Source organism: Prionailurus viverrinus, chromosome D2 (genome assembly GCF_022837055.1).
Source record: "Prionailurus viverrinus isolate Anna chromosome D2, UM_Priviv_1.0, whole genome shotgun sequence".
NCBI classification, from domain to species: Eukaryota; Metazoa; Chordata; class Mammalia; order Carnivora; family Felidae; genus Prionailurus; species Prionailurus viverrinus.
In genome coordinates, this window is record NC_062571.1 from 63,915,357 (window position 1) to 63,936,667 (window position 21,311).

The 21,311-nt window shown below is 41.2% G+C and overlaps 1 protein-coding gene across 1 annotated transcript in view; it reads left to right on the forward strand.

Moving 5' to 3' along the window:
• Positions 1–21,311, forward strand: part of SORCS3 (sortilin related VPS10 domain containing receptor 3) — a 597,388-nt gene that overhangs the window by 547,074 nt on the left and 29,003 nt on the right. Inside the window, exons 15-19 of the mRNA XM_047826472.1 lie at positions 97–214; positions 1,227–1,360; positions 11,740–11,853; positions 15,000–15,171; positions 17,476–17,662. Of these exons, the coding sequence (XP_047682428.1) occupies positions 97–214; positions 1,227–1,360; positions 11,740–11,853; positions 15,000–15,171; positions 17,476–17,662 (725 nt within the window). The remainder of the gene's footprint in view (positions 1–96; positions 215–1,226; positions 1,361–11,739; positions 11,854–14,999; positions 15,172–17,475; positions 17,663–21,311) is intronic.

Genomic DNA, 21,311 nt, shown 5'->3' on the forward strand with positions numbered 1-21,311 from the left:
GCAATTTAGTCCTCTCTCCCTCCAGTCTTTGTGTATTAGTGACTGACTAGTGGGACCTCTCTGTTTGTCTCTCCCCTGCCTCCCCTAAACACTTAGAGTTTTCGGCCACTTCAGCCTCCGTTCTGAATGGCAGTTGGTGAAAGTGGACTACAAATCTATCTTCAGCCGACACTGCACCAAGGAAGACTATCAGACCTGGCACCTGCTCAATCAGGTATACCATGTGGTAGGGGCATACTGGCTTCTAGGAAAAGGAACTACCACAAGGCCTATTTGGTCATCTCTGGACCTTCCTATTTGGAGGAAGAAGGTAGTGGGGCACCTGAAGATAGTGATGGATTTGGGGGAAGGGTTGGAGTCCACACACACAGGTCAAGCATGCAAAGATGGTATTTAAGGACCATTTTTCACCCTGTGATCCTGATCAACCCATTGAGATGATTGAATAGTCGAGGGGTGAGGGGGGCAAGTATTACCTCGGGCCTTTGCTCTATCTGTGGAGAAATAAACCCAGACAGCCAGGAGGACTTTCAGTGGTTTCATCATCTCACCTGTTAGTGGGGAGGGTGAGAATATTTGTCAGGCCAGCCTGCAGTGAGATCCCCAAGAGCCCTGGAAACAGGGCCACAGATAAAGGGTGAGGGATTGGGGTGAGTGCCTCTAGATATGTGTTGCTTTGCAGCATAGGTAAGACTTCTGCATTCTTCAGAACCATTGCGATCATGTGATTTATACCAGTTTCTCCGCTTTTCTTTGCCCTTGACTGGAAATAAGGACTTGGGCATGATTATTTATCATAGAGAGAGAACTTTTCAGGCCAACTTCAGTTTTACTCTGAAGATGATATGAAAAATATGCCAGAATTTGATTCTTTTCCACCACAATTTCTGTTGAAGTCATTTGGGCAATTCGTAAGTCTGTGACAATGACTTGGAATTTTTGCCTTCTTTCCAGAGGTGGAAGAGAAACAAAATGAAATAGACATCATTGGCTAAGTTGGGTGGGAGGTAGTGATGAGCCAGCACCTCCTCCATGGTGTTCCTCTTGTGTTGTAGTAAAAGACTGGCCCTTTTTCCCTTGAGACTCCTGAATGGTTACTAGGGATGAGATTGGTAGACAGAGTGACCAAAAGAGAATGGAAAGGCCAGTGCTTCCTATAGAGAAGCTGGTTTATTTCACCTTCTTTGTGTTTTTCTTCCTTTCTCACCATGGACTTTCTTTCTAAGGGGGAGCCTTGCGTCATGGGAGAAAGAAAAATATTCAAGAAACGCAAGCCAGGAGCTCAGTGTGCCCTAGGTCGAGATTCCTCAGGGACAGTGGTTTCAGAGCCCTGTGTCTGTGCTGACTGGGACTTTGAATGGTGAGTCCCATGGCATCTCATTGTCAGTTTCAAGCAGACATTTACTTGTTGGGGGGTGAGGATGAAGATCGAGCTGGGGAAAGGGGAGTCATGACCCACAGGTGGGAGGTGTGTTTGCTGGCCTATGGGCCTGACTGTTTCAGTTCCTGGGCCCGAGGGTAACCCTGTACCCCTGGAAGGAGGACAGGAGGAGATATTTTCACAGGGGAGGTCACTGTTCTGTCAGAGCAATATGTCTGAGGAAACTTGTCATCTTCAGTTAGCATCCCTGGGCAAGTACCAGAGAGGTTGGTCTGAGCAGTGACAAAGCTCAGAGAGCTACCACCTTGGACAGCTACCTCCAGATACATTAGCTCAAACTGTGATCTTCCATGTGTACTCTCTCCTTTCATCATTTTTTTTCTCCCTCTAATGACAACCACAAAGAACAACTTTAAGTCTCACCTATTAGCCAATAATTCACAAATTTCCAATATATACCTCCAGCTCTGACCTCACTGTCCTCTAAGATGGAGACATGTGTGTCCATGTACATACGCAGCCTCTATCTCCCCTTGAATTGCTAGTAGGGATTTCAGACCCAATGTGACCAAAGTGGAGCTCTTCCTGAATCTTCTACTTTAGAAAGCAATTTTTTCAGCTCTTCTTGAACCCCTCTTCCCAGACCAGTTTTTCCAAACTCAATAAAAAATATAGTTGCTTAAGTCAAAATCTCAGGAGAGTTTGATTTTCCCTTCCCCTTCCCCTTCCTCTAAGGCCCAGGCCATCTGCAAGTCCTTGTGAGTCTTCACCTCCAGAACACGTTCTAACCCAAAGTACCTCTGCCCATGTTGACCACAACTTGGATCACTCCCACAATCTACAAACTCTCTCTGCCTCCACCCTTGTTGCCCTAAAACCTATCCTCCTGACAGCAACCAAAATGAGATTGTGAAAACCCAAATCATATATTACTATTCCTATGCTTGAAACACTTCAGTAGCTTCCTCTCTCCCACAAAATACAATGCAGTCTTCCTTTCTTGGCTTGTTCTACTCTACACGATTTGGCCTGCTACCATTGTGCCCTAATTTCCTACCATTCTGCCCCCATTCCCTGTTTTGCAGCCACACTACCGTCTCCTTTCTGTACCTTAATTAATCTAGGCTTATGCCTATCAAAGACAATAGCAAACGCAGAATTTCTTCCAGATCTCAGCATGGCTGGAACCTCTGGATGAGTCATATCTCAGCAAAAACATCAGCTTTTCAGAAATGCTTTCTGAGGCCACCTGATCTCTCCTACACCCTGACACTCTGACACCCTAGTTCATTGTCTTAGTATTAGTCACCACATGGAGTGATCATGTTTTCTGATTGCTTTATTATTGTCTGTCTTTCCCCTGTAGACTACAAGTGCTATGAGGGCAGGAATTTTAGACTTTCTTCAGTGCCTATCCCATAGTAAGAATTAAGTGGTTGCACCATATTCCCTAAACATTGTCCCTTTTAGGAGAGTCAAAAAAGTATCTCAATTCTGGGGAGGGGGGATCCTGCTAGTGATCCCACACTGATCCCTATTAGATGAATTCCTCCTTCTCAGGACAGTCAAAAGGTGAAGTTCAATTTAGATATTTTCATAACCCATTCCAGGTTAAAAGACAAAGCTAAGGGCTCAGGCATCACCCTCTACTTGGCAGGACAGCAGCAGAGTTGCATTTGGGCTTTTCTGGTGTCGAATAACAGAAGTAAATCCATATGGATGCAGAACAGCTGCCCCTCCCCAGCAACCTCATTCAGCCTCATTTCATCCTCTTCCTGAAGCTTGCTTTGTGCTGGAACCCATGTTTTGTTCCCCCCTTTCTGCTAGCATTATCACTGGTAACTGCAAACCAGCTAGATGGCTATGACTGCTCCCTAGCTACTCTGCATCCCTGAACACATGCCTTGGAAAGCTTGACCTCAGTGAGAATCATTAAAATGGGATATGCTGAATGGAATTTAATTTGAATGTCAGGGTCCTACCTGTGGCACTTCTGACCCTTTGGAAACAGAGGATATTTTCACACTTGGGAAGAATAATTTTCAATTATTAACCACAACCCAGAAAAATTGTCATAGACCCCTCAGGATTATGCTGCGTGACATATTGATGTCAGCTTGAATATTCTGAATATGAATTTCAGTCTTCCTTGGGTCCCTCTGAAGACTGACTCCATGGAGGCACACTGCCCTTGCATGTCATACTATTCTCTCCTGTGTCTCTCTGAACTGTAATAGACCCTTGTCTGCTATTGGGAAACCTCACAATGGAGAAAGAAGAAGAATTATAGCATGAATATTTTTCTTTCAGTAATTCCACTAACATTTACTAGTCTGGAAACAAAAATCTCAGCTCTGATATTCACAGATTTTGACCTTGGGAAATTTTCTTAATCTCTATGATTTAACCTTCTCAGCAGTAAAATACAGATAATATAACATGTATCTCATTGGTTGCTAGAGAGGAATAAATGAATTAATCTACATCATTAATGTAGGTAAGGCATTCATCCTAGTGGTGTAGGCATCCATATGGTAGCTATTGCTGCTGCTGCTGTTAATCTTGTACCCCACAGTTAAGTAGTCCCCATGGTATTTTTAGCAAGTAAACCAGAGCTTATACATCCAAATGAGCCCTGTCTACAAAGTCATAGCTTTGGGTGTTTTTCATTCATTTATTGTAGGTGGTACTGCTTAAAATATTTCTGAGCCTTTCTTTGGGAACTGCTATCAGAATCCATCTGTAAGTGAAGCAGTGCAAAAAAAAAAAAGAAATTAAAAAAGAAAAAAGCCTTTGCAAGGTGTCCTTTGGTTCTCGCACTTGAATTTACACAGGTACCACCCGGACCCAATGCTCTGTAACATCAGCATTGCTACTATGACTTTTTAATGAGACGAAAACGAGCATTTTAATGAGACGAAAACATAAGCTACTTGACTAAGGTCACATAACAGAGAAATTTGGAGCTCAAATACAAGTCTAGCTAAATCCTATGTTCTTCTCTGTTTCATGCTATTTCTCAAGAAATCAAACAAGTCTTATTAGATTCACTTTATGTTTCGAAAGAAACAGGTCCCCAAGTTTAGTTATTCTAAAATTAAAACATCCTCAAATAACCTGGGTGAACTGCTGTTGATATGTTTTTATTTAGAATTTTCCGTTAACTCTAACAAAATTCCAGATGATGTAGTTTTGACCATTGGTACTCGAATTGTAATAGGTGTATGGTGTTCAAGAGGACCTTATAGAATTTTGGGGAGTATGGTATTTAAAGCATTATGTGATTATATTTTAGAGCCAATTGTATCTCATATTAGAAATAATACAGAAGACAGTATGGATGTTCCTCAAATAATTAAAAATAGAGTTACCAAATGATTGAGTGATTGAGTAATTTCACTACTGGGTAATTTACCTGAAGAAAACAGAAACACTAATTTGAAAATACGTATGCACTCCTATATTTATTGCAGCATTATTTTATTTTATTTTATTTTATTTTATTTTATTTTATTTTATTTTTATAATTTTTGTAATGTTTATTTTTGAGAGGGAGGGAGGAAGGGGGGGCAGGACAGAGAAAGGGGGACAGAGGACACATAGCAGACTCTATGCTAATAGCAGATAGCCCGATGCAGGGCTCGAACTTGCAAACTGTGATATCGTGACCTGAGCCAAAGTCGGGCACTTAACTGACGGAGCCACCCAGGTGCCCCAATTGCAACATTTTAAATAGCCAAGATATGGAAGCAACGCAAATGTGTCCATTGATAGTTGAATGAATAAAGATGTGGTGTGTGTGTGTGTATGCGCGTGTGCGTGCACACACACACAGTGGAATATTACTCAACCATAAAAAAGGATGAAATCTTGCCTTTTACAACAACATGGATGACCTAGAGGGTGTAATGCTAATTTAAATAAGTGAGTCAGAGAAAGACAAATACCATATGATTTCACTAATTTGTAGAATTTAAAAAAGAAAACAAAGAAACAAAAACACAAAAAATAACAGATTCTTAAATACGGAGAAAATAAGAGGGAAGCTGGGTGGTGAGGGGGATGAGTAAAATAGATAAAGGGAATTAAGAGCACTTGTATCTTGATAAGTACTGAGAAATGTGTGGAATTGTTAAATCATTTTATTGTACACCTAAAATTTATATAACAAAGAAAGCTGATTATACTTGAATAATAATAATTTAAAAATGAACCGCTTGAGTCAGAGATAGGATAAGCAAACAAACACCCAGGACTTGAGGCTGGGTTAGTGGTCAGAATCTGAGAACAAAAGCAAAAAACAATCGTGTGGCCTAAAAATATTTTTGCACTACTTTTGAGTAGAGAAGAAAGTTTCATTTCTGAAATTTCTGTTGTTTTTCTACAATATTTTATATAAACAACTACTGAGTATTTACAATTGTTTTGTTTTAAGTGATCTTCAGTAAGCATAGGTATTGGTTTAAAAATATATTTTTTTTCCATCAAATACAGTTTGTTTGTCTTCAGTGCTGGAAATCAGTGCATGGCAGGAGTTTCATAGCCCTATCTCCTTCTCAATGGTCCTTCCTACCAGGAAGCATTATTAGCTAAAGAATCTGAAAAGCCCAGCTCAGTTAGTATAAAAGTAATTATTATGTGCATTCTACCTAGTTGTTTGCCTAAGCCAAATCAGGTCATGTTCATCTGATTGGTTCAAGCAACTTTTAAGTGTCAGAGACAGCAGGGAGAGGGTATAACCTAGTTTTAATCAGATTAGTGTGTGGGGGGGGAGGTTGTTTATGGGCTGGGGAGGATGCATTAAACGTCTTGATTTTGGTGGAAAAGTTTAGGAGTATAGCCTAGATCCACAAAGGGAGAGTATTTTCAACCTATATCTTTTCTTTGTTTGAAGAGGGAAGCTTTTACAGATTCTCAGAAGCATTTATTTGTAGAATAATATTCACCCTTTCCTCAGGAGAGCATGTCAGTATTAAGCATGAATTTTGCATAAATATTGATGTTTCTACTTAGTTAGCCTCATGCTTATTCTAGAGAGCCACTTCCATTGTGGCACTGGTGAAGGGCCAGGCATGAATCATCCCTGTGAATTAAGTTTGTCAAGGGCTAGTGAGTAGTCAGAAAAGGGAGTATAAGGGCCTTTTTTGAAGTCAAATGAGGCTTCTAGCAAGGAGTGGCCCTCTGAGAGATGCAAGTACCTTTGTTCAAGGAGAACCAGGTTGAACCAGAAATTATGTTTAGTCATTCTCTTTTCTTATTCATCCAACCACTTACTCAGCAATAACTTTTGCTGAGCACCTACTACTCACTAAGTCCTTTAGATGGATTATCTTACTTTTCTCAGCTAGCTTCTGGAAGGAGAGTCTGTTACTGTAGGCGTTTGATAGACGAAGAAATGGATACACAGAGAGGTTAAGTAACTCATTCAAAATGATAATATTCTGACCTGAGAGTTCTAAGTCTGGGTGTGTTTTAGTGCTTCCTTCCATGTGCAGTATGGTTCCACATCTATAGAGGGAGTTTATCAAGTGGTAACATAGAGGGGAAGAGAGATGGGGATGCCGCAGTGCATAAGTGCAGGGGTGTCTGAAATCTATCCAACCATTAGTATTCTGCATTTAGAGTACAATCAAGTATATTTTTCTATAGACTAGCATTGTAGAAAAAGCAAAGGTGTAAACCAGAGTTTTAAACTGAAAGAAGGCATAATAGCAAATAATAAGGAACATAACTAGGGGCTGAATTTTATAATCCAGACCTATATTATCCAATATAGTAGTCACTAGTCACATGTGGTTATTTGCATTAAAATGAAATTAAATTACACATTCCGTTCTTCAATTGTACTAGCCATATTCTGGGTGTTCATAGTCACATGTGGCTAGTGGCTACCATATTGGATAGCATAGTTGTAAAACAGCAAGGTCTTTCAGACAGCCCTGGTCCTTCCTACCTGCAAGTGCCAGAAATGATCAGAGCAAGGAGTGTTGAGGACTGGAGTAATGACAGAAGGCTTACTGTGGAAGGTTGTGATGGAGCTGTGTAGACTTGCTGCCAAGCACAAGGGAAAAGGGCAGCACTTCAGAGAATGCAGTTGTGTGAAAAGGTTGTTAGAGGGCATGAGGCTTGATAAAGAGAAATACTTGAGGGATGCTTGTTGGGTTTTTCATACAATTTCTGAAAGAGTTTGGATGTAATCACCTTTCTTTTGCCTGTATTTAGGCTTATGCCTTAGCAAAATGTTAATGATGTTAATTATTATTCCATCGTTTTTGTTGCAGTTGCTTCTGTTTGTTGAGTGTTCACTCTGCATCTGCCAAAACCTTCTATCTGCCCATTTCAAACCAGCATGTGATCCTGTCTCATTAAGTGGGACAGAGACATCCGGGGAGTACTATTCCTGGAATCTCAACCGCCAAATGGGAGAATGGAGGGCCTGGGGGTCACTGAGGCAGTGATAGGGCTCTGCATGGTCTGAGAGTAGAAAAGCCCCAGTAACTGGGCCAACAGAAAGCATGACTTCTGGGCTGGCTCCCAGAGTCTCAGAATGTCATTCCTGGGGACCAGGGGGCTCTCTCTTATGATGATTAAATGGGTGCTTCATTTACTAAATCTGAGCCATGGATCAGGAGTCCCAAGTATCACTTCCATCTGCCATTTCCAGCTGTGTACGGTCTTGAACAAGTCACTTCTCTTTTGTTTCTCCCTTCCAACCTACCAGTTGAGAGGATTAGACCCAAGGAATACAAGTGTCACTGACACGCAGAAGCTTTGTGATTTCTGAAGCTTGTCTCTTCCCTCTTTAGATGGTCTAAGGCTTCTCCCTGAATGGGATTTGGAGGACATACGTCTCCTGGAAATGGAGAAGTTTCCTCCTAAACTTTTAGAAGTTCTAAACCCTTTTATAGTTAAGAAAGATGCAGAGGTGACTTATTTCTGGAAGGAAACTGCTGGTGTGTTTGCAGAAGCTGTGGCAGCATACTTCCCTGAGGCAAATCAGACTTTCTGGTACATTCTCTCCAAATGTCACAATTGAACAGAAAAACACCTCTTCCCCAGGAAGTTGGAGCAGCAGCTGGAACTGCTTGTTTTTTTGTTTTTGGTTTGTTTTTTTTGTTTTTGTTTTTTTTTTTTTGAAATCATGCAAACTCCAGAGCTGGGGGGTAGGTTGGGCAGAATAAGATTTTAATATACATTTAACAGAAGTTAATGAAGAAGTCCACAGCTTGGAGGCAGCCAGTGATGTTCCCATTAATGTTATTAAATATTAATGAGGTGCTTTTTCTCTTTGGGGCAAAACAGCATGCCTGACGCACCTTTTTAAATTACTGCATTGCTAACAGGTAGCAGAGCTGAACAGAACTGCTAAAGATGGTTAAAGATTTAGGAAAGAGCATTAAGACATCCCTTTCCTTCCCAAAGCTATTAAGGAGAGCACCCTTCCTGCAGAGATTACTAATATTTCTTAGGGTTGGCAGGACATTCAGTAGATTTAGTTCATCCAGCAGTTGGAGAATTGTCTAGAAGCATTGCAGACACACCACACCCCAAATGTTTCTAATGATAAGCAATGCTTAGAAATCAGATATTCTGGTGGTGCCTGGGTGGCTCAGTTGGTTAAGTGTCCAAGTTCGGCTCAGGTCATGATCTCATGGTTTGTGGGTTCCAGCCCCATGTCAGGCTCTGTGCTGACAGTTCAGAGCCTGGAGCCTGCTTTGGATTCTGTGTCTCCTTCTCTCTCTGCCCTGGCCCCACTCATGCTCTCTGTCTCTCTGTCTCTCTGTCTCTCTGTCTCTCTGTCTCTTTGTCTCTCTCAAAAATGAATAAACATAAAAAAATTTTTTAAAATAAATCAGATATTCAGTGCTGTGCTGGTAAATATTTAACTACTGGCTCTCTTGAAACAAATAAATAAATAAGCCCTCATTTGTAGCATTTGCTGATTGCTTTAAATATCCCCAAATGTGGCCAATTTCAAGCTACCAGCATGACGCCAGTGAATATAGAATTGAGAAGAGATGTACAGAAGCACATTATGTAGTATTTTTGCCATACAGGTACATAGATGCAAATGACCTCAGGAGCATAGATAAAATAACAATACCTAACATTTTATATATAACAATATATTATTATTATTTTATTATTATTATTATTATCATTATAACAAATGCAGCAAAACATAAGGGGTCTCTATGCTTTATGTATTTATTTTTAAAATATATTTATTTAATTGAAATTTGATATAACTTATGTTTTTGATATTGGCTGTGTTTAACAACCATTAATTGCTGGCAAAATTCCTGAAATTTTAAGTCTGTTCCCACTGGTGGTTACCAACTGTCACAATACTGAGTCTGCATTGAACGTGCGGGCTGGGAGATCTCTAATCATTGATCAGGAGGCATGGCAAAAGATTTGTTTGACAGACACGTCCCTTGCTCCTTTTTTCTTCCATTTTCATTTAAACATGGCCATATCAAAGCTGGTCTTGAGTCCCACCTTTCTGGCTTAGGCATCTGTCGAGCACTTGGGATGTTTTCTGTGGTCCACACTGGAAGGTGAACTATGGGTTCACATCTCCCTGCAGAGATAGACCCAATGTAATGGAATTATAAGTGTGATTACTTTTAAAACATAATTGGAGTATTCATTCACCCAGTAAATATTCAACACCGACAATGTCCTAAGTACTGCTCTGAACTATTATATTGCCAAACAAAACCAACAGAGATCTCTGTATCTTCAATGTTTCCAACATGCTGTGGTCACAAAGATTCTGTCTGGGGAATCAGCGAAGGCCTCCTCTGATTAGATACTGAAGAAGAATACTAAGCAAACTACCAAACACAGACAACGTTGAGTGCTTCAAGCCCAGGGAATAACATATGCAGAGACAAAGGGTTGAAAATTTGGCCTGGACTGTTCAGGTATGAGTTTGGTGTAGAGGAATATGGTGAGGAAGTAAGGTGATGTGGAACTGAGAGAACAATTTCTATAATCTCCTCCATCAGTTGATGCTTCCAAACTGTACTGCTTCATACTGTATTTTCATGTTCTGTCTCATGCTGTATTATTCTGTTCTTTGGTTGGATTTGAGGCATGTTAGGTCTCTTTCTCCAAAGACTAAAAGTCCTTGTAGGCAAGGATTGTAATACTTCTTCCTGAGGACAGTGCACATATTGAGTCATAAATAAATCTAGAGTTAAACTTGTATTCCTACCTCCCTTTCATTCCTACCCTAGTCACAGACCGTTTGCCTCTATTTTCATTGGACTTTAATTAAATCTTGGCTCAAAGAACATGGGAACAGAAAAAGAAAGGAGGGGTAGGTCTGGAGAGAGTGACTTTCCTTGCTGTTTTATGTTTTATTAACACTCAGTGGATCAATATTCAAATGTCCAGATTGTTCTGCCCAGTCTATGGGTTTCAGGAAACCCTTGGGTGCTTAACTTAGAAGCATGAATTCTCCTGCCAAGTGAAGACACCCTCAATGACCTCTGGTTGGTTTCAAGAGCAATAATACTTATTTTATTGCTCTTTTTCTACCCTGACATTTATGCACCTGGGAGCCTTATGAAACTCCAAGAAGTAAGGAAACACCAGTCACATTTCAGATGGGGGCCCTCCTCTCTACACACTGGTCTTTTACTTCATTTTGGAATGGGAGGAATACAGGAGGGAATCATACCTGATTTTCTTTCTTTATTTTATTACAGCTAGGCTTTTATGAAAATGTGGAAAAGAACCACAGTTTGTTGTTGTTTGTAGGGAAACAGGAGACCTGTGTTATATGTATTGGGGACAAATTGAATGACAATTTGTATATATGTGGATGCAAATATATATATATATATATATATATATATATATATATATATTCCTTGGGAAGGAATTTGTAGGAAAAATTAAAATAAAATCTATGAAATTAATTTTGGAATAACACCTGTGGAATTTTATCCAGAAATGAATCTTGACCTTTAAAATCATCCTCTTGCTTATCACCTTCTTATGTCAGTAATTCCACTGTGATCCAGAATATGCTTTTCAGCTCATAGCATCCCTGACACCCAACCCCAGCCAGTGTACCTGCTACATGATGTATATCCATACCTCTTTTTAACCTGGAATATTTGTTTGATAATGCATTATTTCTTATGTGCACTGGATTTCCAATGATTTGAGATTATTTCTAACTCTAAAACTTCATATGAATATTTGCTGTCACTGGAAATATTTGAAAGAATGCAATGCAGCTTTTTGCAAGACCGTAGAGATGTATTTGTGTTTGTGTGTGTCTGTGGGTGTTTTGGCATTTGTGCATCTGTACTAGTGTGCAATATTCATTTTCTGGACAGTGACTACGGCTATGAGAGACACGGAGAGAGCCAGTGTGTCCCAGCTTTCTGGTACAACCCAGCAACCCCATCAAAGGACTGCAGCCTTGGTCAAAGCTACCTTAACAGCACTGGGTAAGTAAAACACCTGAAGGAACTCTATTCACTAGTCTCCTGTTTCCCTAGATTGGGATCAAAGGTAGCATTTCTTCTGAAGCAAGAGAGAGTATGGATAGTTTGTTTATAGGTGGCTTCTGAGGAAAGCTGAGGCTTTCTTTAGCTGAGAGTAGCTTTAGGGGGAACATCAGAAATCTACCAGATTTTAATACTTTTTTCCATTTGCCTCTGACAGACCATAGCTATTGTTTCAGTTGTGTCTTCTTTGCTGGAAAGAGATGCCACCTTATTTTTTGAGCCCCTAAGGAAATAAATGAACACAAGTGGTATGCAGATATTACAGTGCTCTCTAGTGATAGACGAACAGAAGCTCTCCTCGACTGTGATGCTGGCAACTTAAAATGAAAATTTACAGGTCCCATTCTAGAACCTCCTGGAATAAGAAAGTCAAGGCATACTTTGTCTAATTGTCACACTATGTGTGTGTTTCTCTCTTTGCTCACTTATAGTTACTCAGATTTGTGGGGAAAAAAATATTTCCTTGAAGACTTATCTTCCCGTCTTTTGCTACCTCCATGGTGCAGAACAGATTTGGCAAGTGGATTGGGGGTCTAAGATAGCACTTTTCCAATTTAATGTGTTGTAGATCGCCTGGTGATCTTGTTAAAATGCAGCTTGTGATTTGGTAGATGTAGGGTGGGGCTGAGATTCTTCATTTCTAAGAAGTTCCCGGGCATCATTGTCATTACTGGTCCTAGGGCTTTGAGTAGCGGAGGACTAAGGTGTTCTGGACTCCAGTCTCAACTCTTCCAATGGGTCCTCTACCATCTCACACAAGTTACTCACCACCTCAGTACTTTTACCTTCTCTGATTGTAAAATCCTGAAAAGGTACAATCTACCTAAGTGATGGGAGAAAATGATGGAAGAGATGTGTTGAGTGGTCTGAGCTACTGAAAGACAAGAACTTTTAGCTAAATACGTGGTTCTTAGGGAGCTGTTGCTGGGTCCTGAGCTGGGGCTTAAGCACTTTTGATGCAATTTTATTGTGGGTGTCTAGTTCAGGGATTTAAGCCATTCAAAATACAGATCCAGAAGCATGAACTTTCAGAGATATGGTAGAAGAGAACACAGTGCTATCAAGTTTGAGGAAGAAGAATATGATAGGCACAAGTCATCAGCTGGGCCACCAAATCCCAAGCCAGAGCATACCTTGGATGGAACTGGAGGAGAATTACATCACAACACCACATATGATCACGTGACATGTATATGTACACCCAATTTAAAGCAAGTTAGGTATACCAAAATCCCAAATAGCCAACCAAATAAATTAGGAAGCTGAAAAGGAAAGATAATTCAATTTTTTCCAAAAGATCTACTACAACTGTGTACACATACCTCTGTGTTGCTTAAATGTTGGCTTATATTATAGGTGGTCAACCAGCTGGCCAGTTGAGGTTGAAGAGAAAGAGTAGATGATATCAAGGTTGCATTAGGATATGGTACCCACCAAAATATCTGCCATAAGTAAAAATTAAATATCTTGTAAATGATTAAAAGTCAGCAAGAAAGTATAAATTGGTTACAAAAGTTTGATGATGTAGACTGGTGCTGACCAAAAGAATTATAATATGAGCCACATATATAATTTAAAATTTCCTAGTAGCTACATTAAAAATAATTTTAAATGAAAACTTAATTTTAATAAGATAATTTACTTAACCTAATATATCCAAAATAGTATCATTTTAACATGCAAGACTAACCACATTTTAAGTGCACAGTAGGCACAGGTAGAAAGTGATTAGCATATTGGACAGCACATCTGAAGACCCATTATGAGCTCAGTTGGCAATTAAAAAAATATTATGTATCTACAAAGGGCTATATTGTAATTCTATCTGAGGCAGTAACTACACACAGCATTTGCTTAACATCCTCCTGAGATCTTTGGGTGGAGATAGGGTTGGTAGTTCAGCAGTGTTTGGGGGGTGACGGATGGAGAGAGGACCGGGGGAAATATCAGGTATAGTGGAGGATCAATATTATTCATAAAGAATTGTCTCTCATCTGCTTTCAATTGAAAGGCAATCAGAAGAAGGCAGCATGGATGGTTTGGTTAATTATTCCTGACATACAGGGTGAAAGAAGACATGATATAATGATGGTGGTGGTGGCACATTTATATTTTGTGGTTTTACCAGAATGTTGATTATATGCAGTCTTACAGATAGTGGGAATAATATTTTCCATGCAGGTCAGGACTGTGGACAAGCTCTTGGCTTCATATGCTGGGATCACTGATGAAGTGAGATGACGTGGCATCACTATGTGCAAAGATGCTCTTGTCCTGAAAGGCCACACTGCTTTGTGAGGAGTTTTCCCCATGCCCACTTCTTCTCTGAGCTGATTTTTCCTCAGCAGGATTTAACAGGCATTTCAAATTTGTGCTTTGGAATTGGCATTTGTGTTGAGTGGGAGGTGGAATATTAGTAAGGAGAGAAAATGTGCTGTGAAAGAGCCCCGTGGCTTCAGAGCAAGGGCTATTAGGTATTAAAGGATGGAATGATGTCCTGCGGGTTGAGGGAAGACAGGAAGAGGCTTCCTGATGAATCAGAGTTAGAAGTCTGATCTTCTAGGTGATGGGCATTGAAGAAGGCATCTTTTGGGATGAGCACTGGGTGTTGTATGGAAACCAATTTGACAATAAATTTCATATATTAACAAAAAAAGAAGTCTGATCTTCTAGATGCTTTTCGGTACAGAGAAAACTGGAAATGGCCTTAGATAACTCCGAACAAGTCCCTTCCTCCCTCACAGAAAGGAGCACTTGCTTTTCTTACTTCCCTCGTCCAGTGGGTCAGCCTCCTTCCCTCTTGCATGTGAGTCACGCATTGATTTTTCTTGGCTAGTTTAGACACTGATCTGATCCGTGGCTCACCAGGTAGGATCAATAATAATGTTTAAAGAGCTGCTCTTCCTCAGATGGAGGGATAGCAGTTCCTCAGCATTTGTTTGGCTTCTTAAAGGGCTGTCTTCTTTGAGACTCAGTTTTTAGGAGCAGCTGTGCAAAACGTCTCTCACTCTAGCTTTCTGGTATCCTTTTCTAACATGCACACACACACTCACCCCACACTGCCAACAGCTGTCAATACTCTTTAGGTACCGGAGAATTGTATCTAACAACTGCACGGACGGGCTGAGGGAGAAGTACACGGCCAAGGCCCAGATGTGTCCCGGAAAAGCCCCTCGAGGCCTGCATGTGGTGACAACCGACGGGCGCCTAGTAGCAGAGCAGGGGCATAATGCGACCTTCATCATTCTCATGGAGGAGGTAGGTGTTGTCCTGGGTCTCTGAGGTCATAACTCACTGCTCCCAGGGAGGGAAAAAAGAAAGATGATGTATCCCCCCAGGTGCCTGTACCAGAGTCAATGGTCAGAAGACAGAAGGGATAAAAGAAGGCTTGGACATTTAGGGACCCTCTTCCCTCCATCACTTGGCACAGACCTGGGCTGCAGGAGACCCACTTGGCACAGGGCAGATGCAGATCTGGATATGTTCTTTGAGATTCCCCTTTAGGGCCTGCTTTGTTGAAGGAATATTTATCACCATAAGACCATATGCTCTAAACTTTGCCAGAAGAAGGGAATTCGTATTTTTTCTGTTGCTCCCAGGAGCCTCTTTTGCTTTTTTCCTCATACTTAACCCCCCTGATTAAAAAAAGCCCACAAGGCTTTCAAAGAGTCTTGAAAGTGAGTGTAAGTGTGGGGGAAGATTATTGCAATCTTTTAAACATATATGTATAAAGAAGGTCACATTAGTTGCTTTTCCATCAACTGGCTGCTCCATTATTTCACTTTTTAGTGTCTTTTGCAATTAAGGCAGTAAAATCAGCCTGCATCCATTCATTCCAGGGTGGAAACAGCTCTGTCTTATGCTTCTTGCTCCCTACATGAACTACTTTATCCCTTTCCCAAACCAGAGAGCTTTTCAGGCACTCCTTGCTGAGGTGGTGGGGCAAAAAAGCTTGCCTGATTTACAAAGACCTCTAAGTGTGTATGCAAATTGCTCTGAGCTCTTCAGATCTTGGAAAGAGACCACAGCAGGCCAGGAGGGTTTTTTTGTTTTTTTGTTTTTTGTTTTCCCCAAATGTGAATACTTTAGAAACCTTTAAAGTCTGGGCCATACTGAACAGGATGGTGAAGGTTCCTTATCCTGGATTGACAGATTCTTCAGCCTTCGCCCACACTGGGCACTTGAATTAAAGGACTTTAAGATTCAGAGGAGGTCACTATCATATTTCCACTAGGGAGTTTCCAGGACCAGCACTATAAAAACCTTCTCCTGAATGGATGTGAAGAGCCATGATCTTATCCATTTGAATTGCCTCTAGTTCATTTCCACTTCAATTTATATTCATAAACCCAAGGGTAGTTAACATTGTGCAGGGGGCAAGGGAGCACCTATCAATATTTCATTCACATCTGGGTTGCCATGGGGGAAGAGATGGAACATGAAACTGTGATCAATGCACCTTCACTGGACAGAAGGATTGGCTCATAATTCCAAAATGATGTATATCCTTTTTTTAAATTTCATCAACTATGTTTGTAAACAGAGAGATCCAATTCTTCTTTTTCATCGAGGATCCTTGTTTTGTGGTCAGGTTCAACTGCATTTATCCAAAGTGCTGACGGAATATACTGGGAGGAAGAACAAGGGAGGGTGAGCTTCAGTATCCGCTCTTAAGAAGCTGAACATCGGCTTGGGGCGTTGGATGACCTCACCCGAACTGATGGCATCATGCCTCTAGGTGTCTCCCAGGGGGCTCTTGGCCTTCCAAGAGGCAGAGGGATCTGTGAACTGGGATGATTGGAAAAGGCTTCAGGGAAGAGGGGCTTAGGCAGGTTTAGGGAAACCCAAGGTCAGCAGAGCACAGATGTAATTTTAACTGGTATGTAGTATCCATGTGTAGCCTGGGAATAATCATCCTACCTCACAGTTATTTTGAAGGTGTGGTATAGACTATGTATTAGGTGATAAACATAATGCTTGGAACATAATAATAAATATTAAAACATAGGAATAATTGTATATAGTTCTAGCATTGTAGTTGAGAGCATTAGTGTTGAAACCAGACTGGCTGGGTTCAAAATTGGTCTCTTCCACTACTAGCTGTGAGTCTTTGGTCTACTTATTTATTTTTGTCCCCATTTATAAAATGGGGAAAGTAATACTTTCTGCGTTAGAAAGTTGTGAGGAGATCAATTGCTTGGAACTGAAAAGAAACTTTGTAAGTATTAGCTGTTACTATTGCTGTTATTCTTATGACACAGGAGAGGAATATTAAAGCATGTGTGTGCCTAGAACTCCCTAGAGGCTTTACCTTGTCCCCTTGGGCCCATGTCAGAGGCTTCCCTGAGCTTGGGCTTACGGGGACAACAGATCCATAGGACCTCCCCGTGATGCTCAGTGGATATCATATAAGAGTCTGATGGTTGTGTGGAGGGTGCTTCAGCCCTGAGAGAGTCTCTAGGTCCTCAAGAGGGTGATGCAGAAGGCACAGGACAAGCATCCAATAGGAGTCAGACTGGACATGTGAGTGAGCCCAGGCCCACTGCTATTCCCCCCGTGCAGGGTGATCTCCAAAGGACAAACATCCAGCTTGACTTTGGGGATGGGATTGCAGTGTCCTATGCTAACTTCAGCCCCATCGAGGATGGCATCAAGCACGTGTACAAGAGTGCGGGCATCTTCCAGGTGACGGCCTATGCAGAGAACAACCTGGGCTCAGACACAGCTGTCCTCTTCCTGCACGTGGTTTGTAAGTAGCATGAGCCTTCTCCTTTCTTATGTTCCTCCCAATTGACAACTGGTGTCAAGACTTCTGGGATGCAGAGCTGAGACTAGCTTTGGTATGACTGCCACCCTTTTGTAATGGCCCAAGTGGAGAGACTGAGATGTGTGCTCATTTGTGTTTCAGTTTTCTGACACCGAAGCAGTTTAAATATCTTGAAAGTTTGGAGAGCATTACCAATCGGCCCCTCCTTTTCAGTCCCACTACGTCCTGATGGACGTATGCATATGCAGACACACATTCAGGTGAAAGTCATTTCACTTTGCTTTGGAGAGTCCTAAGAATATAGGAAGAGGAAGCTCACCTGGTTCGTGGCCACATGGTCACTTCCAAGCTACTATGAGTGAAAGCAGCTCGAGTCAAAGTAAATTTCTAATCTCTGTTGGAAGAACCAAAGAAGGGTTAAAGAAACATGTATGGATTTTTGAAAATGTAGAACTGAGCACACAAAAGAACCTAATTCTTATGTCCAAGTTTACTGTAAGTTCACTCCTATCGTAAACAATTCTAAGGACTCTCCAAAATGTTTTTGTTGACCTGGAACGTATTGCATTACTATTGACTGTCGCTTGGCCCAAATCAAAACCACAGCTGAAGTTCCAAAGTACTTTGTGTGTAATGGATACGTTTTGTGTATTTGCTATCCTGGGACTTAATTCATGTAAAATGAAACTTAAATATTATGATTTTAGCATGTTGGGTCAAGACATGTTATGGGGCTGGTATTGATTTCCTATGCCTTTCTCAGTGATACTCATGGGCCTAAGGAATTCTGTGGTTCTAATTTATATACCCCATGATGTTTGGGGAGTAATATGCTATATATGGTAAAAATTATATGTCCCCAAAGAGTCTAGGTGAATGCAAGAAGTATCTCCACCTCAGTGATGACGTAAACTCCACTTTATAAGCTGCCTACATTTAAACGGTTTCTGGAAAACAGTAAGCTATCTAGTCGTCTAGCATTTCAATCATAGTGGTAGCACAAGGGCCACCAGTGATAGGGGAAGAGCACTGGGGGACACCTGGATGATAGATCAGTTACATCCCTAAAGATGCCAGGATACTTGGCCACAAGATAAATTATTTCTTCTCTGGATTTTCTGAACTCCGATTTCAAAATGGCTTAATTATAACTGGTACTTTGCCTCACATGGCTCTTGTAACAAATAGGAAATGTAAATAAAACACCCAATTATTTACTAATTTATTCAACAAATGTTTGTTGGATCTGAATATATGTAAGGCATTCAGCAAGGCACCGGGGAAGTAACAATACAGATATGGCCTGAGTCTTGAAGACTTTACATTCTGGTGGGTGAGGGCAGGTGCTGCTAGAAATGGGCCATCAATAGCCCTAGTGGTAATAACCATACTACACCAATTATACTCATTCTGTGCCAGAAGCACCAGATCCAAAACCCAGGTAGGTGGCATGCAGGGTGTTCATGAGTCAGGGTTTAGAACAAAGGGACCTCTGTTTGAAATCTGATTATATCCCTTTGTTGAACATCTAATACTGATCAACTTTCTTACTCTACAAACTTCTGATTGCTCATCTTTAATAGTTAGGTTATAGGGAAGCTATGAGAATCAAATTGGATTATGAATATGGTTCACGGGTCCCCAGGACCACTCCCTTGGGTTTGTTGATTCACTAAAAGGACTCACAGGACTCAACATATTGTCATACCCAAGACTGTGATTTATTACAGTGAAAGGTGACAAAATAAGATGAGCAAAGGAAAAGGGCCAGAGGGCAAAATCTGGAGGAAGCCAGTCGTGATCTCCAAAGAGTCAGCCCCTATCATGGTGTCACCCAACATGGGTAATTCCTCCAGCAAGGAGTTCTAGAAGCACATGAGAAGGGCTCTTTACCAGAGAAGCTGCTTAGAAATTCAGTACCCATGATTTTTTGGGAAGGACTGGTCAGGTAGGCATCTCCTGCCTAGTGTATGCCAGAATTCCAGACACCCTAAGGAAAATATGTTCTCAGAATAAACCATATTGTTGGCATAAACTATCTAGACATAGTGAACCACTCTTAGCAGTTAACTGTTGAGTGGAAATACTCTCAAAGCCAAATTTCCAGATGTTATCAAGAGCCAATCTTGCACACAAGTCTTTCCAAGGATGGCAATTTCAGGTCTATGTTAACATTTTTCTGCACAGTATGCAAAATGCCATTTAACCACCCAGCTTGGCACATGATGAATGTTACCTGTTATAGTAATTACTAAGTACTACCTACTAACTTTCTGCCTGACACTTCTGCTGCATTTAAAAATGAAGACAAAGAGGGAAAATTTACTTTCCTCTCTCCCACCCATATTCCTAATTCTAACAATAGCAGACCTTGCCCGAAGGGTGCAAAGACCAGTGTATCTTAGTGGCAAAAATCACAACAGCAAGGAACTGATTTATACTGTGGGTTATGTGCAAGAAGGAGGAAATGTTCCTTGAAACTTTTATCATGCTCGTAATTCCCTCCAAATCAATCATGGCTGCATTTACCAGACAGTTATTATAGTGGAAACTGCTCTTGGCCTCACCTTGGGCCATTAGCTAACAAAAGTAGTTGTTAGCCACCCATAATAACCAATCTCGCACAAATTATTAGATTTTTATCAAAAAGAGCACTGTTTGACAGTGAGGATTTTATGAGTTGGCTGTGCTCCCTCCTGAATCCTTCCTCTCCCTTCTCTCTGGTCACTGGTATATCCCTAGGTTGAAGCCCGGAGCATCTGGTTCAGGTTCTTTGCCCTACAAAGCTATTACATGTTGGGGTGCCTGGGTGGCTCAGTCGGTTAAACATCCGACTTCGGCTCAGGTCGTGATCTCACGGTTTGCGAGTTTGAGCCCCGCATCGGGCTCTGTGCTGACAGCTTGGAGCCCGGAGCCTGTGTCTCCCTCTCTCTCTCAGTCTCTCTCTCTCTCTCTCTCTCTCTCTCTCTCTCTCTCTCTCTTTCTCTCTCTCAAAAATAAATAAACATTAAAAAAACTATTATGTGTTGTTGTTCCTTGAGATTCTGTTTACCCAAACATGCTTGTCTTGAATTTGGAAAAAATGTGATTATGTTTGATGGTGTGCCAATTCATGGAAACTGTATCCCTTTGTTTGCAATGAGTTTAGGGAGAAGGATATCTCCTTTTATCTTTTTGGGCATCAAAGTACCTGACAGTGTGTAGCTGGGCCAAGGCCCTTGAGTGACAGAAAGCTGAGAAGAAGTGCCAGGGCCACAAGCCATTAGCAGTATCATCACTTAACTGTGGAAAGGCCTGGGATTCTGATGAGCTGGCCAGGGGAATAAGCTTCCTGCATTATGAGGGAGGGATATAACAGGAGAATTGACTTTAAGGGTAAATGGTCCCTTTCCCAGCAGGGGAGGAATGAGCTCTGTATCTGGGCACAGAGAAAGACTCTGGGGTGTTATTGTAAACACAGAGTTCTCATCTCCCTCCTAGGACATGGCTGGCTGGGGGCTCCTTCCCACTGTCTCATTCTCCTCCCATGAATCAGTAAAACACAAACAACAAAGAAAGGTAAATCATATAAGGTCCTAAAAATGAGTAATTAAGTCACAAAAGTAGCCAGTGCTTTCTCATAACTTGTGGG